At 43.2% G+C, this 13874-nt stretch overlaps 1 protein-coding gene across 10 annotated transcripts in view; it reads right to left on the bottom strand.

Moving 5' to 3' along the window:
• Positions 1-1746: 1746 nt before the first annotated feature.
• The window catches only part of TCF12 (transcription factor 12), a 161049-nt gene continuing 148921 nt past the window's right edge, over positions 1747-13874 (bottom strand). For 7 of the 10 annotated variants that reach the window (XM_054273044.1, XM_054273046.1, XM_054273049.1 and 4 more), the window contains 5 exons: positions 10762-10876; positions 9792-9963; positions 8584-8816; positions 5369-5522; positions 1747-4030 (listed from right to left, as the gene is read on the bottom strand). In XM_054273044.1, the coding sequence (XP_054129019.1) occupies positions 5380-5522; positions 8584-8816; positions 9792-9963; positions 10762-10876 (663 nt within the window). In that variant the 3' untranslated portion in view covers positions 1747-4030; positions 5369-5379. The remainder of the gene's footprint in view (positions 4031-5368; positions 5523-8583; positions 8817-9791; positions 9964-10761; positions 10877-13874) is intronic. The other 3 variants (XM_054273047.1, XM_054273050.1, XM_054273054.1) reach the window with 1 other exon arrangement.

The following is a 13874-nucleotide window of genomic DNA, read 5'->3' as shown; positions in this document are numbered from 1 at the left end:
TGAGCTGACTGCAGTGAGCAGCTGAAGTTCTGAACGTGCACACACCGTGCTTGTGTAAGTTTAGCAGTGGATTTTTATCTTCACCAAAAAATAAACTCTCCCTGTTTTGCCAAGGCATCCAGGTTGACAGAGGGATTAATTTCAGTAAAACAAATGAAGGTTTAACAGTACAAAACAGCCCCCAATTGGCACCTGACTTATGTGCTCTGTGCAGCACAGAGCTGAGGGGCAGAGGAGGAGGGATTGCAGCAGTCTCCTCTTAGCACCCTTCTCCCCCAGCCTGGGAGTTCCACCTCCTTGTCCTGGGCACAGGAGCAGCAAGAAGGCAGAGCTGGGCCTGCCATGCCCCAGGGACTCCTCCCTGCAGCCCAGGCTGGGGGATGCCCTGGGAGCAGGGCACTGGGAGCAGGGAGCCCCAGCCCGTGCACAGGCAGGAAGGTGCCAGCCTGCTCTTCATCCCCGCTGGAGCCCCACTCTCGATGTGCTGCCAGGCTTTAAAGTGCTTTAAAGTTCCTTCCTTTCACAGGACATTTTAGTATCCACAGGCGAGGGGTTTTGGATGCAGAAGGTATTGGTGTTCCAAACAAACAGCAAAGTTTACCACCCACTGTCTTGGTTGTCTTCTACACATGGTTCCGTTTTACTTTTGGTCTGCCACGATTTCCAGATGTTGGGGGAAAATGTTTAATTCTTGGGGAAATTTTAATTAATGAAGAATCCAGAATCTTTTTAGCAGCACCTACGCAGTAGCTGGAGGAAAAAAAAGTAAAGTCCATTTGATTACCTCCCAATGCTTTAGATTTACAGGAGAGCTTTTCTAAAATATTCCAAGTGCTAATTATAGAACTGTATTTAACAAAGGTATCCCAACATGCATCACTTTCATACACACACAAAAAAATCAAATGGAAAAAAAAAAAGATGAAGGACTTGTGATCAGAAAGTATATGCAAACAGGACAACATGTGGTAAAAGATAAAGGCTGGATTTAGAATTGTTACTGGAGTAAAGTTCAAACTGGGAATGTGTGCTGGGGAAGGCACTGGGCATCTCTGCCACTGCTGCTGCTAAAGCCCTGCTAAAAGGCAGCTGACATGGCTGGGTCTGAGCTCCCCTGTTTGGCCAGGCCATGGCAGAGTTTGTCTCTGTCTCTGTAACAAACACGAGCCTCAGCTGCACTCTGGGTCCCTGAGGTGACCAAGGACAGTCAGAAGTGGTGCTGAGCACAGCAGCTGTGCTGACACCCCACACTCACAATCAGCACTGCACACAGACAGAGGAGCTGCATCTTTGATGTGCCTGAAGTGCAGACCTTCCCCACAGAGCCACAAAACCTCCACAGCTCCATCAGTCAGGTCAGAATGAACTTGGCACTGAACTTCCCTGCACAAAGGGGCTCAGATCCACACAAACTCTCTTCAGGACAGGAAGAGACAGGAGTGAGCTGGACAAGAGGCTGTGCCTATGGATCAGCTGCTCCTGGTTTGCTGTCTGTCTGTCTGTCTGTCTGTGCAATCCCCTCCCTGCTCTGCAGCAGCACCCACAGCTCAGGCACTGCTGCTCCTCAGGCACTGGGCACCTCTGGCCTGGCTTCACAGGAGCACCTTGTGCCTGTGACGTGCTCTGCTCCTTGGGATGTGTCAGGCTTTGTTCTGATAAAGGCAGAAGAGAGTTCTGCCACTGTTTTTCAAGCACCACATTGCCTATGAGGAGAGAGAAATTTAAAAAACTCACTGATTTACCATGTTAAAAAAAGATGGCACATTTATTGCTACATAAATGTTATATACATAGTGTTTTCTGTTACATTGACAGAAATTTTTTGAACTTCTTGCTGCTGGTTGAAAGGTTTATCAGCAATACCTTGAAATTTGACACAGGGTACAAATCTGCAATAAACCAACAATGGAAACTGGAGAACAAGATGAGAAGCAATTCATCTCGGACAATTAGCTCTTACAATACTCCATAGGTACTACACGGTATGCTAGAACCCTACTATGGTCTTACAATGCTATTGTAAATTTCTGATATTAATGAACAGGTTATGGTAAATAACCCTACATTTTTACTACCTAATATAGTAAAATAAAGTAAGAAACTTTTTACTGAAAACTTTTTTTGATTTCAAAAATCTAGAAAGAGTAATATTTAGAATTCAAGAAATTTTCTTACAAGATTATTGTATAAAAGACTAGCTACAGTGAAAAATAAGCCAAATGTTTTTTTCTTTCTATTTTATGAAGGAAAGCTTCTGGGCATACTGCAAAGTCTAATATAGCCAAAAAGACAACAAGCTTAGAAGGAAAAAGGCCAGGCAGTGGCACGTGATCACTTTCACACGTCATAAGCAACAAATTCCGTTTAGCTGATAAACACTGAAATGAAGAACAAGGCCACAGATATAATCAGGTGTTATCTGATGATATATGCAAATTAAAGTAATAGAAATGAGTCCACTAATTCCACAAACTGTTTTGTTAGGAACCATCCAGAACATGAGCTTAAATTCATTAGTTTATTTTATCAATCCATCTTTTTTGTTCTTTCAAATTAAACGAGTTCATAAAAATTATAGTTTTGTTCCTGTTTTGTGTGTGAACCAATTGCCAGTGATGAAAGATGCACTATATAAACAATAGCTCAGACAACCTTGGCTTAGGAAATTTCCTCCCATGGTCATTGCAGTGGAAGACAGTTTCCATGGAAGTTCAAAGGGATTTTAACCATTTCAACACATCTGTGACAGAGGAATACTTATGGACACTATTCTGGTGGAGAAACATTTAAAGGTTTAATGCTAATATGGCTTGGGACGGGGGTATTTGCATTTGATTCACACTATTTTTCTCCACTGACAAGCCATACAACATGACATGATAGTTAACGTGTACAGGAAGGAAAAACTGGTGACCATTGCTCTCAAGATTCCATTACGTAATAAGCCCACCCGGCTGGTGGTTATATCATCACACTACCTGCCATGGTGAATTCAGGATTTTACTATTCACCAAAGTTACAGCCTGAAAAAAATCTCCTTTGTATTTTAATGCATTTTGTGCTTACATACAGCTAACACTTTACATGTACTATATGTAGTACTTACTGCTCGGAAAACAAAGCAACTCTAACAAAGTAGATTCTCCCCACCCAATTTACACTTCACGTTACAAGCTTTACTATGAAGCCTAGAAGCCTAAAAAGGTTTTGTTTATAATTAGAAAAAAAAAACGTTTGAGGAAAGTCTGAGGGAAAATAAAAATCACTTTTTAAATCCAAGAAACGTTATGGTCACAGTATTGCTCCAGCCTGCAGCCTTCACGAGGCCTCTGCGTGGCTTGAGGCACAGAGCTCAGTATGGAAGGGGAACTGTGACCATAACTGTTCAGATTACCAGAGATCAAAAATAACATAAAAAAAGCTATACCAAGGAATAGTTTCCTATTGCATGGAAAACACTAGTCATATGGCAAAAGGAGAGGAAAGGACAACAAAAGACTTTTCCCTTCCTTTTTTAAGACACTAATAGGTATGCTGGGAATGCTACGGGTCGACGGTTGTCACTGCTTTGTTCTCTCAATGTGAACAGCTTTAGTAAATGCTGGCATTCAGCTGAAATTTTATCAGCTTTTAACATGTTAACTTTTCCCTTTATATGTAGACCTTTACAGTTCCATAACAATAAATAAAATTTGTAGTTACAATGCATTTGTCAATTCAGTTTAGGCACAAGGCAACTTCCACAATGAGTGGAGAGATCACAACAGTCTCTGATTGTGCAGAAGCGACACACTGCTTGCAACAGAATGATATGTTCAGAGTATCTCATGGGCTGAAATTCTGTCTGAAGATCTTGTATCTTCACTCCTGATGCAGGTGTTGACCAGTAGCTTTGATCATAAGATTGCATTTGGGTTTCTTGCTTCAAGTGTTTTCTCCTGTCAGGTTTGTGTCTTCATATAATGTTAGTTGTCTGTGTCCTTGTGAAGAAAGGTCACCTTCTGTGTATCCTACCAATAACTCTGGAATTCTAGAAAGAAGTTTAGGAGAAGAAAGAGGTTATTAGGAAAAGAATAATTAAAAAGCTTAGTATCAACACTAGAGACCTAATTTGAACTGGATTGGGTGGCATTTTCAGTCATTTAGGTGCAAAAGAAGATCACACTGAGAGCCCCTGAAATCCCCCGTTGCAGAGATATCCATCTTGAACGTGATATACTGAAGAGATTAAAGAACCTTCTGCTGGGCCTCTCTGCATAAGGGAGAAAGAATAATCTGCATATCTCAGACCTTCAGTTTGTGTCTGACTTTGCTCTCCAAATCAAGCAGTGCCAAGTTCACTCCCTCCTGAAGGTAAAGTGCCACGTTCCTGTACAGCCCTGTCAATGTTGCACTTCAGTCAATCCACAAAGTTACTGCTATTAAAAAAGCAAAGACACCAAACTTTTGAAAGTGGTTCTTTATATTTATATTGAAAGAACAGATTAGGTTGGCTGTAAATTAAAAATTATCTGACAATTCCAAAGTAGCCAATTACTCTTGTATGAAATAGAACAAATTAGATCAATTCAAAGCATTAAGAATTAGAACATACACAACAAGAAACCTCCCAAACCATAAAATTCAGTAAAGTTCTGGATTAAAACAGGGACACTGAACCCAGTTTTTTATTTTTTTTGGAAGTGGCAACAGGTCTACTGGAATACTCTTTTTTTTCCCCTTTTAAAATCAAGGTTTCCCAACTATTTAGAAAACCAACCAACAACAAGAATAAACCCCAAAGACTGATATTCCTGTGGGGCCTCCCCATGAGTGTGTTTCAATGAGATCTTACATACTGGGCTACCCTGCAAAGCTGCAAAACTACTGTCAAATTTTAACTATCTTTACCAATACAGATTGTGACTGGAGACAGTTGCCAGTCTCTGTTGGGCAAATGAGAGGAGTCAGAATGACTGGCCTTAAGCCAGAGAGCCAATCTCTCCGGGATGAGGAGTCCCTGAGACTGTATCAGCACTGGGAAACAATATGTGGATTTTTAAATCAACTAATGTGATATTCAGACCATTTAAGGATGTATAATTCATCTCTAATAAGCGTAGCTTATCTAGCAAGCTGTTCACTGTTCCTCTGATGTCATGCCAAGAAGGCCACCTGAGCCAAGAGATGTAGCCATTGGCAACAAGGCAAGAAAATAGAGACTGACGACAATTTCTTGGGGTTTTATTATAAACCCAAACAAATCTGCAGCCTTCTGCTTCTGCTGAGAGATGTGAAAGCACAGATGAGTTGGTGCTGCTGGCAGCTCAGGAACTGAACCCCCATCTCCAGGTGTCCCCCACAAAGCAGCAGAGGCGTCCCCACGTACCTGGCTGGTGTTCACATATGACCCATAGGGTTGGTAGTTTCACTCAGGCCAGGGTGGCTTCCTGGGTGTGCTGTTGGTGGCTCTGCCGATACGGCAGAAACTTTTTCTTCTTCCCTTCTCTTAAGGCAGGCTGCTTTAGGGTTTAGGTTTCGTTCTGTAACAGAAGAATCAGAGTTCTTAATCTCCCATCCACTGACACCACGGGCAGTATCGATACAAGAACCCTGGAGCAAAAATAGCTCTGCAGCTTCCCCCTTCAGCTGCTGACACCCCCTGCTCACCCACAGGTGTCCAAAGCTGCAGACAATCACTACTCAAAGTCCTGCCAGACAGCTCCTAAACTGGTATTTAAAAAACCCAAAGAGACAAAAAGCCAAGCCCAAACCCTTTCAGCAGCCCACATACGCCTTCAGAAATTTTTAAAAAGCATCTCCTTTATCAGCTTAAGACACTTAAGTGCTAAATGAGAACTATCTGTAATTTGCAATATAATAAAATGGAATGCATCCATTTTGTTGGTAGGCTGAATTCTTACCAACCTTGCTGACATCACACCAGTTTTAGTAATGTTGCTGCTTCTTCCTTCCCAGTATGAGCCAGCTGTTAGGGCAGGGGAGGCAGCACACCCTGAATGGACACTTCTCATCAGCCTCAATCACCTTGTGCCCATCTTGGTTCAATCAAAAGACTGTGATGACAGTCACATAAGGCAGGAGCATTATTTTTTTCCAAAACCTATTTCCTCTCACATTAAAGCCAATGCTTTATAATAACCAGCTGTGGGCCAGCTATCAAGGTATTTTCATCAGTGGGTTTCCACTTCCCCACTTAGCTTCAATAGATGTAGATTTGGATCTCATTTCCAAATAATGACAGTTTCTAAAAGTCAACTGTTTCTGTTCTTCAAAATGGCTTTTCATGAATCAAATACAGAAGATGTCAATCACAGGGGTCCAAAAGACACACAAAAAACATGTAATATATTCCACTGTGGAATTTAATCAACATTTTAAGGTATTTTCTAGCTGTCAGTACATTCTGTTTTGCAGTTGGAGATGGCAGATACAATTATAACTGCAAGAAGTCTGCCAAAACTGAACAGACAGCACAAGCCCTTTTCTTGCACTGCACAGGCACCCCTCTAGTAACTGCAGTTTAGTGACCCCTGTGCATTTTAGCTCATCTGACAGAGACTATTTTGGATGGACTTGATAGTTCTGCTGTCACCAAAGTCATTATCAGCAGCCTCCTACTGCATTTCCTTAAGGATGAGCTCTCCTAAAGAGTCTACCGGAAAAAAACCCCAAACTGCTAACTTTCCTTAATCACAGTTTTCTTTGTCTAAATGTGGCTTGCCTTGAAGTTTTAAAGATTTAATTACGTGGAAACTTTGAAAGGAAGTTAATTTACAGTGATTTAGGAAATGGAGATAAAAACCCCTGGCCTCCACTGAAAGCTTAAATCTGAAATGGTTCATTTTGAATAGCACCAATCACAAAATGAGAAGCTTCTTTACCAGCAGAGAGAGGAAATTGTTTATGCAATTACACAAAGCACTGTGCAAGCTCCTGTGGGTGTCACACAAAGCTCTGGTCAGTCACCCACAGGAACAGGTGCAGAGGGGGACGGGAAGACAAACGGGAGCCAGGGCCTCTCTCCGGGAGCTCGGGGAACGGAGGAAGGGAAGTTCTCACTTACACTGCCTGCACAGTGGGGCCAGCTGAGCTGTAGCACTAAAGTCTTCTACCACTGACACCGGGGCTGGAAGTCCTCTGACCGAGGCAGAATGATTTTATTAACATGGAGCTTCCGGTGAACTCCAGAATGTGTGAGAGCAGGGAGATGCTTTTTTAAACACCAAAACCCATGCCTGATTAATGTGACTTCATAATGCTCTGACTCCATAATGCTCAACCTTATCTTCTAGACCACGGCAACCATTTTCAGACCAAAACAGTGCCTGAGTTCTAACTCTCAGAGATGCTAAACTGGGTTTTACAACGGCCCCAGCTGCTGTCTCATCTGCAGTTGCTCTGTGCCTTGGAAGAGCTCTGGCTGGAGACAGTGTGTTCCTTTACTGACAACTGGATCAGTAAAAGTGCCTGAAAACACAGCATCTCATCCTTACGGCATGAAGTACCTAAGTTTGTGTTAAGTTAGTTGTTTAGCCTCTTTCAATAAACTTCTAAGTTTTGCTTGGATCTTCTGTGCAAAATGCAAGCAACAAATGACAAAAAGGAAGTAAAAATGAGGTTTGCAAAATGAGAACATGCTATCACTCGGTGGCATCAGTTATACAAAGATGTAGTGCACTGAACAATACAACCACTGACATTCCACATCTCAGACTTTTCACTTGACACGCTTCCATCAGTGAGACACCAAGGAAGGTGGCTGCTAACGAGTCCCAAACAGCAAAACACGAGCAGACTCATTGGGAAGTGCCACCTCCACAGAACGAGACTATTTCTGTTGGAAGGGACTCCCAGCCACCATCCAGTCTGACTCAGGGCTGACCCAATGTTAGAGCAAGATGCCCCAGAACTTCAACATGTCTTTGGCAAAAATAAACATGGAGATTTAAAGTCAACTGTGGCTTCACCAACTCACGAGAACAGAAGAGTTGAAGAACCAAACGTAACCCCTAGAACCACCTCTCCTTACGAGAACGAATGGCAAAAAGTAGCTTTCCTTCTGCACCTACAGCAAGTCTATTGTTTCTGCCTTGGAAAAATTTGAAGGAACCAGAGAAAGAAGATTCATGCAAACCCAGCTCTGATTCAATTAGAGTACAAGTTTCCTCCCTCCCCAGTACATGTTTAATGCAAAATCTTATGAAAACACAAATAAACACACTGTATTTTAATATTTCAATTATGCAGAGTTCAGCCTAAAACAGATCTCTTATTGTTGCTACTACAAAACAAGTGCTTGTTACAATTTAAAGCAAGATGCATCACTATTTGAATAAAAGAATTTACCTTGAAAACTAAAGTGAAGACTACTTGAACAGGAAAATTAAAGGTCAAATTATAAACCCTATACTCACTCTGTTCCCTCTTTTTTTTAAAAAAGTGATCCTTTGCTTTTTCTAAAGAACTTCAGCATCATTACAGAACAGCAAACCCCCTTTCAGCAGCTCATGCATTTGGCTGAGCAGGTTTCAAGAGCCCCACACTGCTGCCACAGGGCTGGCCCAGCCCATAGGCACTGACCTCTGACTTGCTGCTCCAGGCTGAGGATCACGGCCACGGCCTGGTGCAGGATCAGCAGCTTGGTCTGCGGCTTCTCGCTCTTCAGGTGCAGCTGGCACATGCGGCCCAGCTCCTTGAAGGCCTCGTTGATGTCGCGCACGCGCAGACGCTCCCGGGCGTTGTTGGCCATCCTCCGCTCCTTCTCCCGCTCGATCTTCTGCTCGGGGTTCAAATCCTCATCCTCGTTAGTACTGCTGCAACAAAGGAAACGTAACGGGCTATTGAAGTAACACTGGTGCTTCATCCTGGTGCTGACTCCAAACAGATAATGAATAAAATAATTTCCAATGAAGTTTTTGCTATTTTCCAATGCATCAGCTTATATAAAAACACACTCAAGGAATCTTCATTTCATGCGCTGATTTAGGAGTTTGACTTTAGTTAAAGACCACACTGGCAAATTCTAGAACTATTTTTTCTTCTACTACTCTGCAGAGCTAAACAGTTATATTTACAATTCCTGAACCGCCTCAAATGATATCAAGTTGCAAACCTTTTTTAATACAGGTTCATCCAATTTTGTCTAAAACTGTGCAAAACCTCTGTTCTACTAAAACTAACACACTAAATGCCATTGAACACGTCTTAATACAGATTATGCTGCCTGTGGTAGCAAAATTCTGATTGTCTACTGCTACCTCAAATTTCAATGCTTGTATCAGGCCTGTCAGGCAGATCCTGAAGCATTTCCCCAGTATCAGCTCGTTTTGTGTCTGTGGCTTGGGAGGGGACAAAGTGTTTCAAGAGGATATTTAGCCACAGTGTTTCACTTCAGGCTCCAGGTCAGGAGCTGGAGCTCTCCACTGCCACAGACTCACATCTGGAAGGGCAGCCCTGGCCCAGGTACAAAGTATCAGGAATTTCTGACATTTTCCCATCCTCTGTGCTGGGCAGAGCCCTCAATCTTTTGCTGCTTACATGTACAGGCATTCATTAGGCATGGCACTAGCGTAAGGGAATGCACACTTGAGAGATGATTTTCCCAGCACATCCTCTACCTTGTATTTAAATATATACAGATACTATACACTTTTTCTCCCTTTCAGCTGCCCATTGGTGTATGCAGTGCAGTAACACAAAAGCCTTGCAATAAATTTATCAAATGTAAGGACAACGTGCTACTGAGCATTATCAAAGCACAGATTCTCCACGTTATGTCAGCAACACACCTTGTTCTGCCTCTGGAGGAGACCTTGATATCCTTCTGGGAGGACTCATCATCTGATTTCATGTCATCTGATGAGGGAGGTTCATGGATGTTTTCATCCTTCTCCTTATGTTCAGACTTGATTTCTGTTGGACCTATAGCCACAGACTGGCTCTGTAAGCCACCCGACAGTGCTGCAAGCAAGCAGAGAGCAGAGACAGAGTCACAGCACTGAAACTGTGCCCAGGACCTCAGCAGAGAATGGCACTGAGGGGCCAGGGCCGAGACAACAGGAAGAACTAACAGAAACAAGAAATCCTGCTAACACTGCTGCACTTGGACATGTGTCATGGGTTATAAAGCAATCACAGCTCACAGAGCAGCTTGATTGGTAACAGCTTAGTCTAAGGAAAACACTGTTTGAGACAAAAGGACATTGAGTGAAGTAAGGAAATCTGCACCTGATGTCTGGGCTGCAAACTGAAGGGCAAAGCTGCACTGACATCGAGGCTTGGGTTTAGGCTGAAAGTGCAACACCCCCTAAATGGTGCTAGCATGCCAATAAAAGGAGCTGACTTCTGTTTTCTGCAGTTTACTTCTTCAGCTAAAAATGGAAGGAACTGTAAACACGGGTGTGGAATGACCTCCTTCCCTTGGCTGTGCTGAACTCTGCTCTCAGCCCACTCCACAGCTCTCCTGGCAAACTGGGAAATGGCTGCAGCTCTGCAAGTGCATCATGGCCCCTTAGGCTGCAGGAACGTGGCTGTAATGCAGCCTTCTCTTGAAATTATATTGGGATAGTTGAGGGATGCCCTCAAAATTGTTGCAGGAGTCCCTAACAGTGGTGGTATATCAGACCTGTTATTAATTTCTATTTTTCAACATTATCTATGCCCCTATCCCTTGCACTGATGACATTTTACCAAGATCTACAGCCTCACTGGCTCTGAACCACTGCAGACTCTGTCCAGCATTTAAGCCTGGAAAGTTACCTCTGTAGCTGTCTTGTGTTTTATGATTTAGTTCTGTGCTCTGAGCAGAAACTGTACTGGGAAGAACTGAATGGTTGCTGTTGAGGCTGACTCCTTCTTCCCGGTGAGTCCCAACCTAAAGCAAGGCAAAGCAAAGATTTCACATTAAAGATGTGATTCAAAGAAATAGTCCAAAAACAGAAGTTTAAAACACTGGAAGTATTTGAAACACTGGAAGTATTTGAAACACTGGAAGTATTTGCTGGATTAGAGACCCAAGTTTAAATTCTTGCTGAATAAAGGAAAAATTTAGTTGGTAGATGCTGTTATACTGAAACACTTGATTAGACTTACTGGACTGGGCTGTGTCTCAAGCAGTGACCAATCCTATTTGGAATAAAATAATCCAGTTATCTAACTATTCTTACCACCTATTTTTGCATCTATTCCTTCATAATAAATTATGATTTAATTTCTGAGCAGCAAGCATTGAGAAGAAGAGTCTTGAAAAATCCTAATTTTGCATAAACTTGAATTAATGATACTTACGTGAGACAGCTTTGAGTGTGCATACCTAACCTGAAGAGGCAACTTGTTAAAAAACTGCTGCTCAATACAGAACACTGTCATCAACTTCTATTAAAAAATTATTTGGTAGAGAAAAAAGGGGTAAGGATACACTGCCTGTATTTAAATAATTTCCATTTAAAGCTTTTGATTTCTAAAGGCACAAAAGTCCTTAAACATTTATAATATAACCAACATAATACAATTAAACAGTTAAAAATGAACAAAGACGAGGGATTCTACTATTATTTATATAGTTACAAAAACTGGCTACAGATGAAGCTTTTTATTGGAACAGTAGCAAACATGTCAACTAGAAGATTAAGCCTTTAATTAAATAGGTTTATTGCCTGGAGTTACACATGAGAACCACTGTTTTTCAATAAATCCTTCAATCCTAGTAAACTGCTGAGCTTTGAATCCCTCTTGAGTAATTAATGCAGCTTTTACCTTTCATGTCTTAGTATGGGTTTTACCCAGAGAGAGATAAATACCCTTATGCAAGTTTATCCTTTGTTTAATATACACTTGTTCCTGTAAGCTAATGCACAGGAACAAAAAAAGAAAGGGGGAACCCCCCCTCCCCAACAACCCACAACTAATATCAGGTCATTCCGGGCTGCTATTTGTATCCATTGTTCTGCAGAAAATCTCCTCTTCTATACTGTGCAATATCTGTTGCTATTTCAAGTATATTTTATCTTCCTCTGCGTGTAATAGGCTTTGTTTGGGAGAAGTTCTACTCTGGTACAGTCGGCCCTGCAAGCTCCTGCAGGAGTCATGAACTTGCTGGGAGGAAGGAGCTGACCTGGGTATTTCAGCCTCAGAGACAACACTCTTCACAACTGGAACATGAAATGAAGCTCATTCTCACTCTGAATTTTTCAAAACTGAGTATTTTCCTAATTCTGCCTTGCAGGTTGTGTGTTTTATTTTCTTCTTCTGGTCATGTTTAGTCCTAACACTTGAGGGTGCTTTTATTCAAGCTACAGACTATTAGTTGTTTCAGGGCCAGGTTTGTTCCAAAATCTACTTCTTAAAAAAAGCAGAAATTTTTTAAAGCTGTGTACAAACACAGCAGCTGTCAGAACCCTGACAATTTTCAAATCTGGAGCTAATCTGAAGGCAAGAGATTAGCAAATCAGTTCTGATAAAGGCAGAGACTAGATGAGAAATAAAACCTGAATTCAAGACCATGTTCCAAAGCTTTGAAACCAAGATGTACAAATTAAAAGCATACAATTTAGATTAACAGGATTTACACAGAAATCTTAAGAGCTAAAATGTTACCAAACTGACCATAACAGTGATTTTTATCTGTGATCTATGATATACCAGAAAATCCAATCTGGCAAACAAAAAACCCCAAACAACATGACTTGCTGAAAGTCACCGCATCCCAGGCGGAGGCCAAAAGCTCTGTTTGCTACAGTTACAACTGATCGGTGGCTACTTCAAGCTACCCAAGATTCAAGTATCTTAAACGCCGAGCTGGAAAATGTGGTTTGCTTTCCTTTCCCTGGACTCGCACTGCATAGAGAAAGGGCTCTCCCATCTGCATTTCAATGGAGCACAACCTCGGGCTTCCTTTAAGTCTTCTGAAAGGCGTCCGGGGCCATCAGCTCCGCGGCGCTCAGAACAAACGAGCTCTCGACGTGTTTTATCGCTATTATTTGTAAGCGATTCCCAGTCAGGCGCTTTCCCAGCGCCAAGGGCCGGCTCCGGGGGCAGGAGCTGCCGGCGGTCCCGCGGTGCCCCGGTGCGGGTGCGGGGATCGCGGCGCTGCGGCGGCTCCCGAGCGCTCCCCATTTCCATACAGCTGCCCCGGCCCGGCCGGCAGCGCGGGCTGTGCGCGCACCGGCCCGCGGGACCCGCGGCAGCTCATCCCCAGAGCAAACCAACTCGGAGCGAATGCATTCTCTCCGCCGCTAATCCAGCCTTGTTTCCACCGCCTCCTCCCTCCCCTCCCTAGCAAAGCTCCAAGCTTCCCAGGCACACAAAATGGGAGACAAACGGAAGGCCGGGCTCTGCCACACCGCAGGCAAGCAGAGCACACATACAGAGTGCGGGAGAACACAGCGGTGAGGAGCGACCGGCGCGGGCACCGAGCTTGGGATGGGCTGTGAGCAGTGACCAGGACAAACACCGTGCTAGGGATCTGCTCTGAGCCTGAACAAACAGCACTCGGGATGGGCTGTGAGCAGTGACCAGGACAGGCACTGCACTCGGGATGGGCTGTGAGCAGTGACCAGGACAGGCACTGCACTCGGGATGGGCTGTGAGCAGTGATCAGGGATCTGCTGTGCAGCACCCGCTCGGTACCAATGCATTCCCATCACTGCCCTTTGCCTGCTTCCTCCACACAATGCCAACCCAACAGAGGTCTGGTATCCAGTGCCATCACAAAAAACTTACCCCTCAGTAACCCCAGGCTGAGTAAAACAATAGTGCTGTCACAACACTGTACACTGTTGAAATTTACCAGGTCAACTGTATTCATTTCTATGCATTTCATGTCTTGCACACGGGACAATCTGCAGCCCCACTGACACTTGCAAACTTAAAAA

Source organism: Melozone crissalis, unplaced genomic scaffold (genome assembly GCF_028551555.1).
Source record: "Melozone crissalis strain CALT ecotype California unplaced genomic scaffold, PUWL_Pcris_2 ptg000014l_1, whole genome shotgun sequence".
In the NCBI taxonomy this organism is placed as follows: Eukaryota; Metazoa; Chordata; class Aves; order Passeriformes; family Passerellidae; genus Melozone; species Melozone crissalis.
Note: the sequence above shows the minus strand (reverse complement) of the source record. Positions and strands in the feature narration are given on the sequence as shown.